At 41.0% G+C, this 19,715-nt stretch overlaps 1 protein-coding gene across 6 annotated transcripts in view; it reads right to left on the reverse strand.

Annotated features, from left to right (window-relative positions):
• Positions 1–15,904, reverse strand: part of GAREM1 (GRB2 associated regulator of MAPK1 subtype 1) — a 208,176-nt gene extending 192,272 nt beyond the window's left edge. For 3 of the 6 annotated variants that reach the window (XM_089895058.1, XM_089895055.1, XM_089895053.1), the window contains exon 1: positions 10,384–11,788. Coding sequence is in view for 3 of the 6 variants with exons in the window: in XM_089895052.1 (XP_089751178.1) it covers positions 15,338–15,458 (121 nt within the window). In the remaining 3 variants the exon portion in view is untranslated. Of the gene's footprint in view, positions 1–10,383; positions 11,789–15,337 lie in introns of those variants that run through there. The other 3 variants (XM_089895052.1, XM_022586917.3, XM_022586915.3) reach the window with 3 other exon arrangements.
• Between the last annotated feature and the right edge of the window lie 3,811 nt (positions 15,905–19,715).

Below are 19,715 nucleotides of genomic sequence, written 5' to 3' on the forward strand. Positions count from 1 at the left end.
AAAGGAAACCATAAACCAGTTGAAAAGACAACCCTCAGAATGGGAGAAAATATTTGCAAACAAATCAATGGAGAAAGGATTAATCTCCAAAATATATAAACAGCTCATGCAGCTCAATATTAAAGAAACAAACAACCCAATCCAAAAATGGGCAGAACACCTAAATAGACATTTCTCCAAAGACGACATACAGATGGCCAAGAAGCATATGAGGAGCTGCTCAACATCACTGATTATTAAAGAAATGCAAATCAAACCTACAATGAGGTATCACCTCACACCAGTTAGAATGGGCATCATCAGAAAATCTACAAACAACAAATGCTGGAGAGGGTGTAGAGAAAAGAGAATCCTCCTGCACTGTTGATGGGAATGTAAATTGATACAGCCACTATGGAGAACAGTATGGAGGTTCCTTGAAAAACTAAAAATAGATTTACCATATGATCCAGCAATCCCATCACTGGGCATATACCCAGAGAAAAACATAATTCAAAAGGACACATGCACCCCAAAGTTCACTGCAGCACTATTTACATAGCCAGGTCATGGATGCAACCTAAATGCCCATCGACAGATGAATGGATAAAGAAGTTGTGGTACATATATACAATGGAATATTACTCAGCCATAAAAAGGAACAAAATTGAGTCATTTGTTGAGATGTGGACGGATCTAGTCATACAGAGTGAAGTAAGTCAGAAAGAGAAAAACAAATATCATATATTAATGCATGTACGTGGAACCTGGAAAAATGGTACAGATGAGCCGGTTTGCAGGGCAGAAGTTGAGACACAGATGTAGAGAACAGACGTATGGACACCAGGTGGGAAAACCGCGGTGGGGTGGGGATGGTGGTGTGCTGAATTTGGCAATTGGGATTGACATGGATACACTGATGTGTATAAAATTGATGACTAATAAGAACCTGCAGTACAAACAAACAAAGAAAACAACTAATACTAAACTTTCATTGGGTTATTTGTGTGGAATTATGTTAATATAAATGTTGCAGACATTACATGAAATTTCTAAGAAAAGAGAAAAGACACTTATCTAAGTAAAAATTTTAAACTCTTGAGTGGATACATATAACAAACAAAGTCAACAGATAAGGTAAATGTAAATAAGAAAAAAATCTCTATAATAATATAAACAGCACCTAGAAATTGGCAAGAATAAAATGATAACAGAAAAAGCAGCAAAAAATATGTCAATTTGCAGAGGAGCGAGTCTACATGATAAACAGACATTAAAAGGGCACAAAAATCACTAATGGTCAGGCAAATGCAAATTAACATAGCAGATCTCATTTTATGTCCATTAGTCTGGCAAATATTTCTTTTAAACTTTATAACGTCTAATGGTTGTCACAGATTTGGAGAAATGGTATTCTCATACATCAGTGATGGAAATGAGAATTGTTACTGACTTTTTGGACAGCATTTGGGGAACCGCTGTTAAATCTGGTCCACTTCTGTGAATTGGGGTTCTGATATTGGGATAGAAGACCCACTTTCCCTAAATAATTTTTTCTAAAAAGATTTCATTTTGGTCCTTGCATGTGAGATTAAGAGAATCAGGAAGACAGTGCCATCAAAGATGTTTGGGGGAGAAGTAAAAGATATGTGAGAGAAACCACAGACTTTTATAGAAATAATGAACAAATTAACAACATTATGTACATGGAGGTTTAGTGAGACCAATAACTAGGAACAAGTTGAACACAAATGAACAGAAGAATGAGTATACCCGTACCATGGACTATTATGCAGCTGTTAACAAAGAATGAATTTGTTTTACACCAGATGATTTAGAAAGATTCCCATGAGTGACATAAACAAGAAGCCAAGAAGTATGTATAATACACAAGTATGTATAATATAATCCTGTTTTTAAAAAGCAATGACAGAATTTTGTTTCAGTATTGTCTTCAAATCAAGATTGGTTGGATCCATGGATGCAGAACCCATGGATACAGAGGGCCACTGTACTACGGCCATTTTACTATGTGGACTTGAGCATCCACAGATTCTGGTATCTGCGGGGGTTTTAGAACCAATCCCCTGCAGATACTGAGGGAGGACTGTAAATCTAACGTCAGTGCAGAATTATATGAGTATAGAGGAAATATGAAAGATACTCCTGGATTATTAGAGTGGATTGTGTGGGTAGGCAGGGTTGGATTGGAGGAATGGGGGTTGATGTGAAGGGAGAAAGCAAAAAAACAAAAGTGGTAGATAAAATGCCTTGTTTCTGTAAAATTATAAGAGCGTAAGAGAGAAAGAGAATAGAGGATGCAAGAGAGGACAGTCACCAAGTTATCTTAGGATGGTGGGACCTCAGATTATCTTTAGTTTTAAAATATTTCCATGCATTCAAATTTTTAATTGTGAATACATGATGTTTATAATTGGGAGAAATGAAGTTTTGTTTCATTGTGACAATTTAAAAAACTAAATAGACTATACATGATATTTATAACTTAGTTCATATATTTCTCCTCTTCCCTCCCCCTCTAGTGTCCATTAGCACGAAACTCCTCAGATAGCTACTGTATTCAACTGTATACAACCTGCTCAGATTGATATCTTCCCAACAGGGTCAAGAAAAAAGACAGAAGACTGGGGGGAGGGGCAAGTACAATTCACAAGCTACCTGATCCCCTGTGAAGTTAATTTGAGGCTTCTTCTTTGGCGCTAAAAGATTCTCTTAAAGTCATCTTGTACTGTGCTTTCAGCAACTGTCACCTCAAGCCTCTGATAAAGACAGCTATTTATAGAGTCCTCAGGTGCCAAGTTGGCAGTGGGATACGTATTTCATTCCCCCATCAATCACTGTCTATACGTAGAAAGAATTAAACCGGGCTTTCCTTCTCTTACCTCCAGTTCCCTTCTTCTTAAACATTACTACATCATAGTCGACATTTGCACAGATATTCAACAGAGGAAATGAAACGACATTCAAACTATCATGTTTGCTTCTCTTCTGGTCTTGAAGTTATCTGTGAATCTCTAGTATTTATTCTCTCACATCAGCACTCAGATTCTAAGCTTCAACAGGCTCTCAATTAGCCAAAACCCAATGCTTACAAGAGAGAAATAGGAAATGGAATAGAAAACTCTACCTGCCCTAAATGCAGCACTTCAGGGTTCATTATAGATTACATGTAAAAATAATGAAATATTTTTATAAACTTGTCTATTCATTCTTAGTCTTTAAAACTGAATAGTAATGAACCTAGTTTGTCAGCTTAGTTTTATGCAATGCACAGGAATTTGTCAACAATGACGTACCAGTGGGAACTCTCCATGACATGAATTCAAATTCTGTATGTATAATTATAGTTACGAACACACAACATGGTTTTATCAAGATTTTCATGAGATTATTGACTGGCCACAATGCAACACTGAACATAACATTTAAATCCAATATCCAACTCGATGAAGAAAAATAAATTAACCACACTTATTCAATTTCAGAAACAAAGGTAATACCTATTTATGAACATTAACTGGAAAAAATAGAACAGAAGTTTATAAAGTGATTAAGCCCACCTGAAACCTGGAGATTACTTATAAACATCCTGCAGAAAAACCAGGAATAAAGGACACTAGGATTTCATTTTTATTACAGAAGCTTTAAAAAAACACTCTACCAAAAAACTAAACAAATAACTCATAAAATTCACAAATATGATAAAATTATTGAATTTATTTCACTAGTCATCAAAGCAATACAAATTAGAAAAAGTGCCAATTTTTAAATTATCTAAATTAGCAAAGACTGAAAAACACCTATGATATTCAATGATGCACAATGATATTACTCATTCATTGTTAATGGTACAAACTTTCCCAGATACAATCTAGCAATACACATCAACAATCTAAAAAATAAATTTTTTTAATCCCACTTCCAGGAATCCCAATAATGAAATGATGTATAAAACTGACAAATTTAAGTATAAAGATAGCCTCAAAAACATAACACTCAAAACAACTAAATGTCTAACAAGTGGAAAATAGTCAAATAATGGTTAATTGGTAATAGAAGAATCACATTCAGTCATGACAATTTTATTTTCAAAGAATATTAATAATGAAAGAAAATGCTCATGATATATAATGCAAAATTTTAAAAGTTTTACATATAGCTTGGTCTCACTTTAATATATATTCTCCATTTACATGGCATGCCTGCATAATAGGAAAATGTTAATAATGGTTTACAGGACTTTCCTGGTGGCACAGTGGTTAAGAATCTGCCTGCCAATGCAGGGGACACGGGTTCGAGCCCTGGTCTGGGAAGATCCCACATGCCGCGGAGCAACTAAGCCCGTGGGCCACAACTACTGAGCTTGCGCTCTAGAGCCTGCGAGCCGGCACCGCAACGAAAAGTAGCCCCCGCTTGTCGCAACTAGAGAAAGCCTGCGCACAGCAACAAAGACCCAACACGGCCCAAAATAAATAAATAATTTTTTTTTTTAAAAAAGGTTACATAACAATATAACCTCTGGAATTAACACTGATATTCATTTCTGTCATTTTCTGTCTACATTTTCCAAATTCTCTATAACAATGATATCTGGGGGGGGAAATAGTATGTTTAAAAAAAAACCCGCCAAGCCTCTCTGGCAAAAGAAACAGAGCAGGAAAAAAAGCACCTTTAAAAAACTGGACACGGCTTCCCTGGTAGTGCAGTGGTTAAGAATCCGCCTGCCAATGCAGGGGACACAGATTCGAGCCCTGGTCCGGGAAGATCCCACATGCCGCGGAACAACTAAGCCCGTGTGCCATAACTACTGAACCTGTGCTCTAGAGCCCGCAAGCCACAGCTACTGAAGGCTGCGAGCCACAACTACTGAAGCCCACACGCCTAGAGCACATGCTCCGCAACAAGAGAAGCCACTGCAGTGAGAAGCCCGCGCACCGCAACGAAGAGTAGCCCCCGCTCGCCGCAACTTGAGAAAGCCTGCGCGCAGCAACAAACACCCAATGCAGTCAAAAAAAAAAAAAAAAAAAAATTGGACAACTATCCCATTGTGTATATCAGGTCTGGGGCAAAACCTGATAAGCAGACAAACCAAAAAAGAATGTGAGAGTGCCTTCTAAAAACAATTTCTTAGAGTATACAACTTTTCATGGCTTACTGATAAAGTACTTCCACCTCTAATAAGGGGCCTCTTAAATAGAACTGCTTTAAGGTTTTAGCTCAAGGATGAAGAGAGAAAAGTAAGTTGGGGCAAGAAGTTCCTACTCTCTTAGCTAAGGAAGAACCTGAACAAGGAGATGTCAAGGAATTAGGGCCCAAAGCATGACTTTTGTTTTTTTCTTAAGATGCACAGTACATTTATTTATTTATTTTAAAATTAATTTTTATTGGAGTACAGTTGATTTACAATGTTGTGTTAGTTTCGGCTGTACAGCGAAGTCAATCAGTTATACATATACATATATCCACTCTTTTTTAGATTCTATTCCCATATAGGTCATTATAGAGTACTGAGTAGAGTTCCCTGTGCTATACAGGAGGTTCTTACTAGTTATTTACAAGAAATGACTATTTTAGTAAGTTTTGAACAGGTGAAAAAAAGTAAAGAAAAGGCATCAAAGCAAAAATCTGAATGGCAAAAGCTGCTAGGCGGCTCCCAATATTCATTGCTCCCCTCTCCTGCAGTAAAAAACCCTGGGCACTGTGCCCAGTTAAGACTCCAGTTCTTTGCCTTCCTGCCCATATAGGAGTGTGTAAGTCCTGACCAATGAGATGTAAGTGTGGTGCAGTAAAACATACCCTTTTTCCCTTCCTCCTGTCTGGGATGCAGAAACGATTGCTGGAGCTCTAGCAGCCACTGAGAACCATAAAGTCAAAACTACCTCTGAGGGGCTTCCCTGGTGGCGTAGTGGTTGGGAGTCCACCTGCCGATGCAGGGGGCGCAGGTTTGCGCCCCGGTCCGGGAGGACCCCGCGTGCCTCGGAGAGGCTGGGCCCATGAGCCATGGCCGCTGGGCCTGCGCGTCCGGAGCCTGTGCTCTGCAGAGGGAGAGGCCGCGGCAGTGAGAGGCTCGCGTACCGCAAAAAAACAAACAAACAAACAAACAAACAAAAAACTACCTCTGAGGATGACAGAGCAGAAAGACATGAGGAGCCTGGGTCCGTGACTCTGTGGATCTGCCCTATCATCCTAGACTGTGTTCCTTTAGACTTTAGTTATATGAAAAAGAAATCTCCACCTTTTTTTTTTTGGTCCCTGTTACATACAGTTGAAATTAACCTAAACTGATGTACCTGGCCATGTTGAGCTTGTGAAAATTTTTCTCTTGATCCTGTCTACTCTCAGTGGCTCCCTTCCTCTTAACAGACCAAAGACTGGACCAAAATAAACAGGAAAAAATAACAGCAGAATATCTTAATGAAGCTTTATGTTCTTTATTATTTTTAAATAAGTAATCTGAACCTTCTAGAGCTCTTGCCCTCTTTAGGCATAACTAATTGAATTGTTTTCAACTTGGGTCTGGTGCTTGACTGATTTTGCGGGTCGGTGGTCCAAGGTAAAAATGGATTCTGCATTACATTAAATGTTAACCTGAAACAAATTGAAGATTTCATAGCACAAGCTACTGGGGACGAGGAATGACAATGGAATAGATGTTAGGTCCTTGATTCCAGCCATTCCCTACTTGCCCATTGCTGCTAAAGGAAGAGAGTGGCAATTCAAAGTGAATATCAATCACGGAGTATAGCATCTGCATAGATGGATGGCCTGGAGTTATTCAAGTGAGCTTCCTCTGGCATTTCATTAACGTTTTTTTGAATGGATGACAAAAATCTCTTATAACCAGTGCTTCCTAATTACCTACAAGGTAACAAGATATGTTTAAAAATAGAAAAGTAAATATTTACCCTTTTCCAGTTACTTTTGGATATTTGAATCTGGTTCCCTGCTAGGAGGAAAATACTGTCAATGTGAACTAATTATCAAGAGCAAATTTTCATTTCTAACATCTTAAAGTCTGGTGAGAAAACTGTCACCTTGAAAAAAAAAAATCTGACCAAGGAAATTTTTCTCTACTGAGTGGAAAAAACCAACAGAACATAACCTATTTTAAATCTTCACAAGGATACAAACATAAGCACTGCTCACAATTACATTCCTCTCTAAGCTATAACCAGGGCTAATCGTAGTAACTTACTGTACACGTTAAATATTAGCCTGAATAACAGCTAGCTTCATAACTATAAGACTTCACATTGCATTTTGAATTCAATAACTTGATATTTATTAAACAACCATTCAAGTCATCAAAGCCCAAGTGGTATTTAAATACTTCAAAGTAGGTTTAAGAAGTAGCAGAATCAATTAAAATGACTTGCCTGTAAGTATATATAAAGTAATTCATCCCCAGAACTAGAAAATAGCTCAGGAATATTGGTTTTTCCTTTTTATTTTACCACTATGTAATACTCCTGCAATGGCAGAAAAAGAAACTCATTGTCTGGGACTAAGACACTATGGTTTCAAGTCAATCTTGGGGCTATTCTAGGAAGATGACAACTGTATCAAATTAGCAGTTGTAGTTTTGTAACACTACTTAAATCAAGTGGCTTGTTTTGCTTAGAAGTAAAATCCCTGGTGCCCTGAGAAGATGAAACAATGGATAGTTAAATGGCTAGCTGACTCTCCAATCAGGTTTTTCTTTATTGTTTTAAGAGTTGACTAGTCCCAAAGATTTATGGTATTCTAGGTGATATAAGATTAAAAATTCAATGACATAGCTACATGTAATATGTAAAGAAGGCATCTTAATTTCAGAATGAAAGAACTAGTAAGAAAGCAAAAAAATCTGAAAAACTGAGTTGTAATTTCTAGAAATAACTTATTTACAACATTGATAATTAATGACCCTAAGAATCATGATTTCATCATGATGCTCTACCAGTCTCTATTTTCCCTACTGCTAATTTTAGGACCTACCACCTTATCTCAAGTGGAACAAGCGTGAAGTTCTATGTCAGACTAGCAGAGGTCATAGACAGCTTTAGTAATACCGATATTTTGGACCTTAAAAATTTTAATACTGAAATTTGCTTATTAATTTACTACATTCTTACCGAATGCCTCCTATGTACCAGGCATTGTGCTTAGAAGCTAGGAAAACAGTAAAAATTACCCTAAATACCTTTAACCTGAAATTCGAGTAAACAATCTTGTGAAACTGGGAAAAGGGGTGGAGGCTGAGATGTGGGGGGAACATCTTCATGTGGAAATGTCATCTAAAAGAGGAGTTAATCCCATGAGATTTAAAAAATATTTTAGCAGGTATATTTTGTCAAGTATGACAAAATGATTCATAAACCAGCAATAAAAGCTATTTTTCAAGTTGCATATAATAGCTGGTCTTCTTAAGATTGATAGCCCTGCTGAAGACGAGAGGGAGTTTATGATTCTTCCTAGAACTGCAGCTTAGCAAGTGAAAAGACAGATACCTCAAGAATCTCAAACAAAAATAAACGAGTTTACAAGCTGGTCTACTAGAACTTGCTATTTCAACAAGGCAGCCAAATGAGGTAAAGAGACTAAAATACTCTCTTTAAACTATGATGCAGTTGATCACAATGGTCAAGCCAGTTTTCCTTTTACAGATGAACTGAGCATCTTAAGATTTTTTTCACTGGTCATGTGGATACTCATTTAAGACTTTCAAAACAGCCATCTTACTTGAAAAGCAAGAGCATTCAAGGAGCCATGTCCAAATCTCGTCTTGTGGGTCTAAATGTTTACCTCCATCCACTGTCCTCCACAAGGTCCTCTCCTACTCTTTTTTCATAATTTTTAGGCACGGCCAACTAGAATACATGACGAGAGGAAAGTAAAAGTATATGGTATATAAAAGAATATTCAAGAGACTTTCTTCATAACCCACCTTGTGTATAACATCATACTAGGCACTTCTTTCCTGCTAATAGTTCTCCAACTATAGGTGCTCCGAAAATCATCATCAATCCGATAAAAGCATCGATGAGTATGTACTAAAAAAAGATTCCAGTGTCTCAGTATCACTAGATCAGGCTCACATGTGGTTCTGGATTAAGTTAAAACCTAAAGTTAAAACTAACTTCTTGGGCTTCCCTGGTGGCACAGTGATTGAGAGTCCGCCTGCCGATGCAGGGGACATGGGTTCGTGCCCCGGTCCGGGAAGATCCCACACGCCGCAGAGCCGCTGGGCCCGTGAGCCATGGCCGCTGAGCCTGCGCATCCGGAGCCTGTGCTCTACAACAGGAGAGGCCACAACGGAGAGAAGCCCGCGTACCGCAAAAAAAAAACCCCAAAAAAACCTAACTTCCTGTCTCTCCCAAACCCAATCTTGGTTGAGTTAGTTTACAAGACTTTCTCTCTGATAAAGACCTTACACCACCTTTTTATAACCCGTGTATTACTAAGTCAATAACCTGGAATACTCAGAAGGAAGTGGACTAAAGTCACACAGAACGTTTCCCTCAGCTTCTTTATCTGTAAGGATAGCAAAATCTATTTATTATTCACTGGACTTCTGTTGCCTAAATGATAGGCAACAGAAGGGGAGGCTTCTGAAGCCTCCCCATCAACTGCTCTGAGCATGCACGATGTCAATCTTACATATACATTGTTTTAAAACACATATGTATTGGGAATTCCCTGGCAGTCCAGTGGTTAAGACTCCAAGCTTCCACCACAGGAGGCACAGGCTGGATCCCTGGTGGGGGAACTAAGATCCTGCAAGCCACGTGGTACGGCCAAAAAACAATAAATTAACTAAAAAACATAATAAAATACACATGTATTCACATATATTATTGCCTTTAACTATCATAGTAAGTAGATACATAAGATTGTAGGCTGCATGAGGACAGAGGTTTTTTTCTGTTTTGTTCCGTGCTACTGTCCCAATACCTATAACAGGGTTTGACACATAGTAGGGCCTTAATAAATATTAGCTTATTGAATAAACAGATTAATGAATAACTATGAGATTCATGGGCAAGTATAACATACATTTTTTTTCTGCATGAGAAAACTTTAATACCAATCAAAGGGATTAAGAGACTGCTCAAGATCACATGGCTAAGAAATGGCAATGCATGTAACTGAACGGAGGTTTCTAGGCTCCAAATCCAGTATCCTTTAAGCAACTGTCTCACCTGGGGCATACGTAACCTCTTACAACTTAGAATGCCAGGGGAAATGAAACCAAAGATAAGCACAGCACATCTTCCCGGAAAAAGACTTAGATTAAGTTACTTTAGAAAAATTTTTTTAATATATATTAAAGTAACACCAGTCATGGAGCAGATTTTGGGAATTTACATTAATTTCAAAGATAAAACTTGAATCTATAAATACCTTTGACATTTGCAAACAGCCACGTGGACCCTCACTGCCATCTGAGTGTCCACCTTGTTTCTGCACCATCAGCCCTCCAGGCACTTACATGGTAAAGTTAGAGAAGCAGCTCAGCAGAAAGCAAATACCAAAGCTCCCACAGTCCCAACACATCTGGGGCTTAGAGTCAACTCTGATTCCTCCACAAAGCTAGGAGGGCCAGACTGCTGCTAATTTATACGCAGCTGCCTCCAATGCCCACCATCTTTATTTCTCTCTCCCTGGCAGTTCACACAGCCTTGGTCTTCCTCCTTCTTTTCGGCAGACAGGACCATAAGCTCACCTTTCACTGCTCTAGACCAGCATTCTTTGAACTGGGATATGTGTCTGAAGCAAAGCCAACACTTCCCAAGGGGTTCACCATCATAGCTATACGTGAGTCAATTTCTAAATCCCCAACTTCCAAATATTCTCTTGTCTGAAAACTGATCTGCCTGAAACCAAGACTGGGATGGAGGGACATCCATCTCCTGATGAAGGGAAGCTGTCCTTTGTCACCTCCCCTTCGCAAAGGTCCTTCTCCCGCTTTACAAAAGCAATGCATCTACATCGCCTTCACCAGATCTTTCTAATCTTCATTACCCCAGGGTGTAAAGAACACAGGGCTCAGGGCGACTAACAAAGGAACAAATTAAAAAGGTGATGCCTGTTGAGGATCAGGTCTCCAGCATTTGGGGAACTCCTTCTCTAAGACAGGTAATTTCCACTTGTTTGTTTTAAACAACCTGAAATATTTAAATAAAAAGAGGCTTATGGCCAAAAGAAATACACAATACTACATTTCAATTTATATTCTTTTTTGTTACATAAGACAGAGTGATCAATAAGACACTTTCATGCATAAAACTATATTACATTGGGAGACACTGCTTTGGGAAAGATCTCCGGTGTTCTCTTTATTTACTGCAAGTAATAAATCCTTCCTTCTACCAAAACAAACGAACAAACAGAAACACTATATTACATTGGGACAGAATTCTGTAGGGGAAGGGAAATGGAAATAGGAATTTAAGGAGAAAAAGGAAAGATGTAAGACTTTCACTGTTAAGAACTTACTCCTGCATTTTTAAAAATGAATGATACTGGGAATTAAATACAGATCCCACTACAGAGTTTTTTAAATGATGTAACAATTTAAAAAGTCAACATTTACAATATGCTGAAAAATGACATCCTTTGCAACTATTTAAACTTAGGATGAAAAGTTTTAGCAATGAACTTAAAAACATGCTTAGGGTACAGGGTTTTACAGAATTTTTAGGCACTACAAGAGCAAAAAAGCTGTAAGAACGCTGCTGTAGAACAACCCTTCAGAAAACCCTTCCAAGACAAAATATTGAAGAGACAGAGAAAGGACAATTTCCCCACCTACCCAGCTTTGAGCGAGGATGGGCTGATGATGGGGCGAGGATTAGCATTCTCTCCACCCTCTTCTTAGTCATAAACACATTTGTTGAAGCTGGATCTGCAGCCAAGTTTCTAAAATTGATGATGAAGTTAGATATCTGATCTTAACTGCATTGCTGACGGGGATTAGACACTGGCTGAAGAGATGTATCTCACTCCTAAGGAGAACCGCTGGAGTACTTTTCTTTTAGTCTCCAGAAAGACTCATGAGGCAATACCATAAAGGCTCACTAATTTTGTATTTATCTTATACGATGACAAATTTCGCCACTGGGGATGGAATACTGAATGCGTCTGACTGGCATTTCATTACTGACATGCATGAGGCAAAGAACTGGAAAGCTCTTACTTACTGTATAGTTAGTATGTTAAACATGGCAAATGTCCTAAGGAGTAATGTCAACAGACACATCTACATACCCTAAGCCCTCAGACTCCGCTTTTTCCCTTCTTTCTCAGATTCTGTACTCTCTTCTCCTCTGCCCCTTACCTCTTTTCAGCCACTCCTTTAGGAAGCAGAAAATCGTCTAGATATGATGGATGAGGCCAGCACTTAATTCGCTGTCTACACTGTTTTAAAAATATTGACTTTCCTGTCCTCAAGCTCTCAGAGAGACAGTGGGGCTATTTAGAGCAGACGTTAGACCTACTCTAAATCTACTCCCATTTAGTGGAAGGAGGTAGTACAGTTTGAGATAAAAGGTGTCTTTAGAATCGGAAAGTCAGCTGAAAACCACAGTCCACCATTTACTAGGTATGTCGCTCAATTTCTCTAAATCTCAAGGCTCGCAAAGTCCTTAAAATGGGGTGCTAAGGATGAGAAATACATCAAGCACTTAGAAATGTACCAGCACATAGTAGGCCTTCAATAATCAACAGTTATGAAATCAGATGTTTAATGGTTTCAATGATTGTTTAAAATAGCCAACAGTTTTCTCTTGACATAATGTCAACTACTGTCATGTTTTTCAATTTCTTTAACCTCTTTGAAAACAAGTGATTCGGAAAATGACTACCTTTCATGTCTAAGTATAGGGTGTGCGTGTATAAAATGTACCTGCAGTACTAAAACTGGCAAAAGGACATACACAGGACGACGACTTCACAAATTTCACATATAGCATGGTGGCATATCCTTAACATGTTCTAAGCACTGCTGTGAAACATTTTAAAACATAAGCATGGAATCTATCATCAGTTCTTTTAAAGTCTATCCAAATGTAATTGGTAATCTAACACTTCCCCCTTCAAATTAGCAGTTTTTGTTTTTTGGTTGTTTGTAAAATACTTATTATTTTAAGGCTGTAGGGACACTGGTACTCCCAAAATTCTCATTTGTGTATAAATGAGTACAACCTCTAAAGCAATTTGACAATGTGTATCAAGGACTTAAAACGGATCTACATGCTTACTCAGCAGGGAAGGAATACATACTAACCCAAACAAACAGATTTATGTACAAGAGTATTCATTACATCACAACTTAATAATAGTAAAAAATGAAGCCGCTTGATGTCCACTGCAAGGGACTAGATATACAACCATCATCCCATGGAACATCATGCAGCTTAAAAAAAAAAAAAATTAAATACGATGGGATTAAGTGAAAGAAACAAGGTATAAAGCAGTATTTGGCTATGATTCCAAATTTGTGTATGTCACTGTGATTCTCAAGCGGGAATAAGAGAAAACTTACAGTAAAGAATTGGAATTACACGTAGTGATCAAAATCCACAGCTTGAAAGGACACGCTGTTAAGACTTGCTACCCACGTCCTAATTTTAAAAAGAAGTGTGGGATGAGTACACTGTTGATTCAGAACCTTTTTATGAATGGCGGAGAGAGGAAAGTGGATAATAAAGCTAACGTCTCTGCAACTGGTATTCAGCCTCTTTAAACTTTCAGTTTAATGAAACTTTTGGGTGACTTTTACACCACACACACCAATGTTCACTACCTAGCTAGTAAGTTTTGGGGGGAGTGTGCAGAGATGAGAGACGGTAGGAAAAGGTGAGGACTCACATAACCTTCCAATATGCACAATTTTGCACGGTGTAAGAGTAAATGAAACACTGTCAGCACACACACACACACACACACACACACTCTCTCTCTCTCTCTTTCTCTCTCTCTCTGATTCTGATCTATAGACGCATATTTAAAGCACGCCCACTCTAAGCAGAAATGCCTCAACACACCACCTGACCCTCCCTGAACTCACGTGCACTTCATTACTACTTTTAAAACTCTTAGTTTATTCCCAAAGCCCACCACTACCACCAATCAGACAAGGCTAACACGCATGCCAAGACTGTTTTTCAGCGTTCATGAACTTTCCTGCCTTTATTTTTCACATCAGTACTTCAAATGTCTGATCTAACCCCACAGAAAAGAACGGGAACAAAAATGCCTTTGGACGTTTATACGTCTCATGTTACTCACTCCTGTACTCCAGAAAAGGAGTAACCCAAGTCCTTGTGACTTGAAATGACATCTTTCTGCTCAGTGCTGTTCTCACTTGGCCTGTGTGACCACAGCTCTATCTGCTTGCCCGCCAGCCTGCACCCAGGTGCTTCTGGCAGCCCCACAGCAGAAGCAAGCCTGTTTCTGCAAACAGTCTGAAATCGCACGAAGCCAACATCAACTGAAGTTATTACCAAAACACAAAGGACAAGACACACCTAAACTGCCACCTTATATGTCAGAACTCTCAAACTGAAAGGTATCTGTTGCTTGACAGTATGCACATCCATCTACTTGTTTGCAGATGTCAACCTGCAGAACAAACAGCTGGGAGACGTTTGGTTGGTTTCTGGTTGTCAATTTCAGGAAACACAAGCATTTCTTAGTTCCGAGCTCACGTTCCAAGTCAATACAGGTTTTGGTGTATTTTCAATTTTTTTCCAGGCTAGAAAGGCGCTAAGCTAATAATTAACCTTAAGCATACCATCACCTCTGCTAAAAACGTTTTCTACACACAGCCCTAAATTACTTTCTCTTCAGTTAAACAAAACAGACAAGCTGTAATAAAACGTCTCCGAGAAATGTGATCCCTTCCATTGGTCACCCAGGAGCCTTTCCCCTAAAATCTGTTCCTTCTTGTGGCGGAGGGGGAGGAGAGTATCCAAAATAAAGGTGCCACCCAAAGCACAATTATTTTGTAAGAAAGTTGCCTAAGATAACTCATACAGGGTTTCCCAGGTTGAGTAATTCTTATAGGCGGGTGAAGAGAGACAGCTCGCCTCCAAGATTACTATCTGCAGAGGCTTCCCTTATGTTGAATTTTTTTTTTTTTTTGCGTCCTTTTAAATTATACTACTAGGGCTCTGATTTTCACACCTCTAGCTGCTGCTGGGGGGAGTTGAGAGCGACGCGCCAGGGCTGCGGCAGCCGCTCGAGCCAAGTCCAACGCTGGGGGGCGGGCAGCCCACTCCCCACAGGGTCCCACCCTCCCGGGCACACGCGTGCAGAGACGCGCCGAGGCTGCGGTCCGCGGGCGGGGACTCACCGCTGTCCAGCCGCGCGATCTGGGGCAGTCGGTAAGTGCTGACCAGCAGGTCCAGCGGAACGGCCACGGAGCTCCACTTCACATCCTTGAGGCTGCAGCCCAGCGAGGGCGCCGGGTCCATCTTCCCCGCCTCCTCCGGCCCCGCGCTCCCGCCGCCGCCGCCTGCACCACCCGCGCCTCGGCGGCCGCCGCTGCTCGCACTTGCGGTCTGGGGCGCGCGGAAGGCGCCGGGCACTCTGGCCGCGGGCAGCTCGGGGGCGCGGCGGCTGCGGCAGCGGGGAGGGAGGGGGCCCGCGGCCGGCTCAGCTGCCGCTGCGGGACATGGCCGGGCGCCCCGCGTGCCCTCAAGCCCGGAGAGGACTCGCAGCAAGCCGGCGGCGGGCGGCGGCGGCCGGGGTGTATGCGGCGGCTCCCGCTCCGCCTCCTCCTCTGGCCCCGGGTCTGCAGCTGCGGCGGCCGCCCGCTCGCCTCCTCCTTCTTTTACCCCTCCTTCCCTCCGCCTGGAGCGAGTGAGGAGGAGCCGCGGGTCTGAGAAACGCCATAGCAGCGTTCCCAGCACTGACTAATCAACAAGGTGCGAGCGACGCCTGCGCAGCTCGGGGAGACACCGCCCCCGCCTCCGCCCCCGCCTCCCCCGCACCACCCGCCCCGCCCCGCCCCGCCTCCCTCTCGGCCTCCTCTCGCTGTAGCCCGGCTGGCTCCGTTCGCCGTCGGCTCCCGGGTCTGGCCGCGGCTCAGGCGGCTCGGCGCGCTCTGCAAGCTTTAGCTCTCGCTCCCCCATCCGACCGTTCGGGGGCCCTGCACCCTCGCCCGGGCGCCACCGCGCGCCCGCACTCCTTCGCTACCCAGGGCCTGCCCGAAGGGCGCCCTGGAGGAACGCAGCGAGCTCAGGAATCTTTCTCAGTCTTCATGTCGGGCACTCTCCCGTCTACCCCGACCCTGTTAGCACTGGAGTTGGTACTACAGGACACAAAAAAGACCTGTTTGGTGCCCACCTCCTGAGAGTTCCACAGACAAATGAAGCTGGGAAAGGCAGGCGGGGAGCATCCCCTGCCGTGTCCCCCGCCAGCCCTACAATTCTCCAGAAACGCAGCTGGTAGTTACCCCCAGCAGTCTAGACTTTGGCTGCTAGGCAGAATGGAAAAGGCCAAAGCACCGAGAAGCAGAAAGGTAATGAATGATCAGTACCCACGCAGGGGAAGGTGACTGTCGGTTTAGTACCTTCATTGTATGGACAAACTGCTGGAGACCGCAGAGGATGAGGCTAACAACAGCCGTGGACACGCCAAGGGTTACTGGGAGACGACTGGGACCAGCTGTTTTCACATGCTTTTATCACTCATTTCTCTCCCAAGCTTAAAGGTTGGAATAGTTCCCGTTTTCTAGATACGCGTACCAGGACATTAGATAGCTTGGCAAGATTACACACTTGTAGATAGCCTTGCCGAGATACAACCCCACAGTCTGCCTTCCGTGACAAACACTCTGTTTTCCCCAATATTGAGTATGGCCTGCTCACTGCAGACAGAGCTCAGAATGTAAAGGTGGCTGTAAGATTCCTGCTTCTTCAGGCACATCCTGACTTTTATGTGCTAATCTTTTTTTTTAGCGTTATTTTACACCGGCAGAGGTGAATGATGGCCAGGTGAAAGGGTTACATATCAGTTCTTTATATTTTTCAATATGTATTCAGTGTTCAGTGCATGTAAGACAAAACAGCACCTGCTTCGCCCGCGCAAGGGGACTTGAAAACATCCGCTGCCTTTCAGTGGGCTGGCTTAGTTCTGTGCCAATGAATAAACCTCTCCATAGCAATTAAAGAAAAACACGGAGATTCTTCTACTCCCACTTTCCCTGTCCTCTCACTTTGAAATACTGGCGATAATTTTCACAAAAGTCTTCTGCTGAAAGTTTTGACCTTTCTGTCACTGATGTTAAGTTTTTGGAAAAGTCTTGAAAAAAAGGTGGGAAAGATTTTAGTGTCTGTTTTACTCAGAATCACAGGTCCATAAAGTTCTAAGTTTTGCCCATAGAAAGAAGAATTTTTAAAAACTTAAAGGAGCTAAATGCCAGCTAATTTTTTTTCTATGTAAATATTTAATCATTTCTGGAAATAAATCTGAGTTCAAAAATGATATAAGAAACATTTAAGAATGGATAGGGTCAGGGGTCCTTCAACCAGTTTGTAGATCCTAAAACCTTATATGGTAGGCTGATTTTTAAAAAATAACTTTCTGCGACTATTATATCCTCTTTAAAAGCTTCAGGAAATAGAAGTAGTTCCTTCCCATGAAAGGATTGCTGACTCGTGACCAAAAGACAAGATAAAAAGTAAAAAGATTAATGCAATCAGCTTTTTTTTTTAATCAATAAAGAACTTAGATTTGCTCTTAATGCTGGCCTTGCAGGAAAGTTTTCATTTCAACCTTATTAGAGGGAAGAAATTTTAATGAGCTACAAATTCTTATGTAAGTCTCCTGTCGTGGCAGAACTCTTTCAGAAAGATCTTATTTGTAAGACAGAGAGTTTTGGTTAAACTTTAGGGAAAATAAATCAGCTGAGAAGGGTAATCTTTCAGTCTGGCTGACCTACACTTCCAAACATGATATGAGGAGGAGTGTTTCTTACGATTGTTGGGCCGATACAAACCACGTACATAAAAGCATAACAGCTGGGTACAGGGGCAAAACTTATGAGATTTTGCAGTTTATGAAAAGGAAACATCCAAGAAAAATGTTCTGTAGAGCAGAATTCAATGTGCTGTTCCCTGGTTCCTGCCAAATACCTTTTTAAATTGACGTTTGTGGGAGGCAGCATTTTATGGTGATTAAAAATATTGACTCCAGCGCCAGATGGCGTGGGTTTCATTAGTGACTCTGCTCCTATTCAGGATCTTGGGCAACTTGCTATTTCCTCCTCTGAAAAATGGGGATAATCGCTATAGACTGAATGTTTGTGCTCCCCCAAAATTCGTATGTTGAAACCTAATCCCCAGGTGGTGCCTTTGGGAGGTGATTAGGTCTTGAACAAGAAAACAGGCCCTCACCAGACTCAGAATCTACCAGCGCCTTGATCTTGGACTTCCCAGCCTCCAGCCCTGTGAAAAATAAATTTCTGTTGTTTATAAGCCCCCTAGTCTATGATATTCTGTTATAGCAGCCTAGATAGACTAAGATAACAATGATAGTTCTCATCTCATAGGATTGATATGAAAATATAATCCTTTAATATATGTTAAGCATTTAGAATAGGGCCTGACACATAGGAAGGGCTATGGAAGCATTTGCTGTTATTATTAAAAGAAGCATTGGTTTTGAAGGGCAAAATTTAAAAAAGAAATGAAGAGGCAAATGGAGCAGTGAGGAAATGATTTGATTTTGGAAGAACAGTTACACCTGGCAAAGAGTAGAGAGCATCATTCCTCAAACAGGAAACCCAGGTGCCTGCTCCCAGCTGTGGGACCTGAGTCCCTAAATCTAGAGTCTATGGGGTTATTCTACAGTAATTTCACAGTAAGCCAGCCCTGCTACCCAGCAGATCCAGGCAGTGGCCATGATGACCCTTCATATGCTGATCTAATGATGCTGATAAGCCCGGGAGTGAATCAGGCATATGATACTATAGGACTCCTATGAGGGACATTTCACGACTTCCTAACTGTGAAACTTCTGTTTATACATACATATCTCGTTAATTCTCTGCATTATCAACTTTGCAAGAAAAAAACATTACATATTGGTTTTCCTCATATCGGAATGTCCTGGGTCACATAATATGCTAGTGGTCAAGTGTGATATCGAAGTTCACAGCCCCAGTGGTTTTCTAGGTCTCTAAGCTCTTTCCCCTTTCAAGAGGTGGTCCTCTTGGCTTGGAATGCCTTTCTTCCTTTCTCTTCTGTGAAATCCTGTCTCCTGCAAAGAGCTGACCACTCCTTTCCCTGTGTCACCATCGTACCTGGCAATACCCCCAACCCTTTTAATTGTGAGAGTTGCTCTATGATTTATTATCTGTTTTTATGTTGGCTTCCCCTACTAGACCACAATTAGCCATGGCCACTAAAAGTGTATTTTATTCACCTTTGTTTCTCCAGCTCTCGTTACCATGCCTGGCACATGGAAAGTGCTCATTTAATGTTGAACTGAATAATCAATAGGCCGAGTCATCCTCACACTCTGTATTATTTAGCAGGACACTGCATCTCTGGATTTTAAATGATTAATGTTCATCAGGTCTAGAAATTTTCAAGGTTCTAGTTCCATACAACAATGGTTACTATTAGACTGGCCCCCAATTCTTTTCATTCATCTGAAAATTTAAATTTTATTTATTAAAATCAAGTTCTGCAATTTTGTCACTGAACTAGAAATGTACCTCTAGA

The sequence above is a fragment of the Delphinapterus leucas genome, chromosome 14, assembly GCF_059928025.1.
Source record: "Delphinapterus leucas isolate spDelLeu-1000000601 "Yukka" chromosome 14, BTC_Dleu_Yukka2, whole genome shotgun sequence".
NCBI lineage: Eukaryota > Metazoa > Chordata > Mammalia > Artiodactyla > Monodontidae > Delphinapterus > Delphinapterus leucas.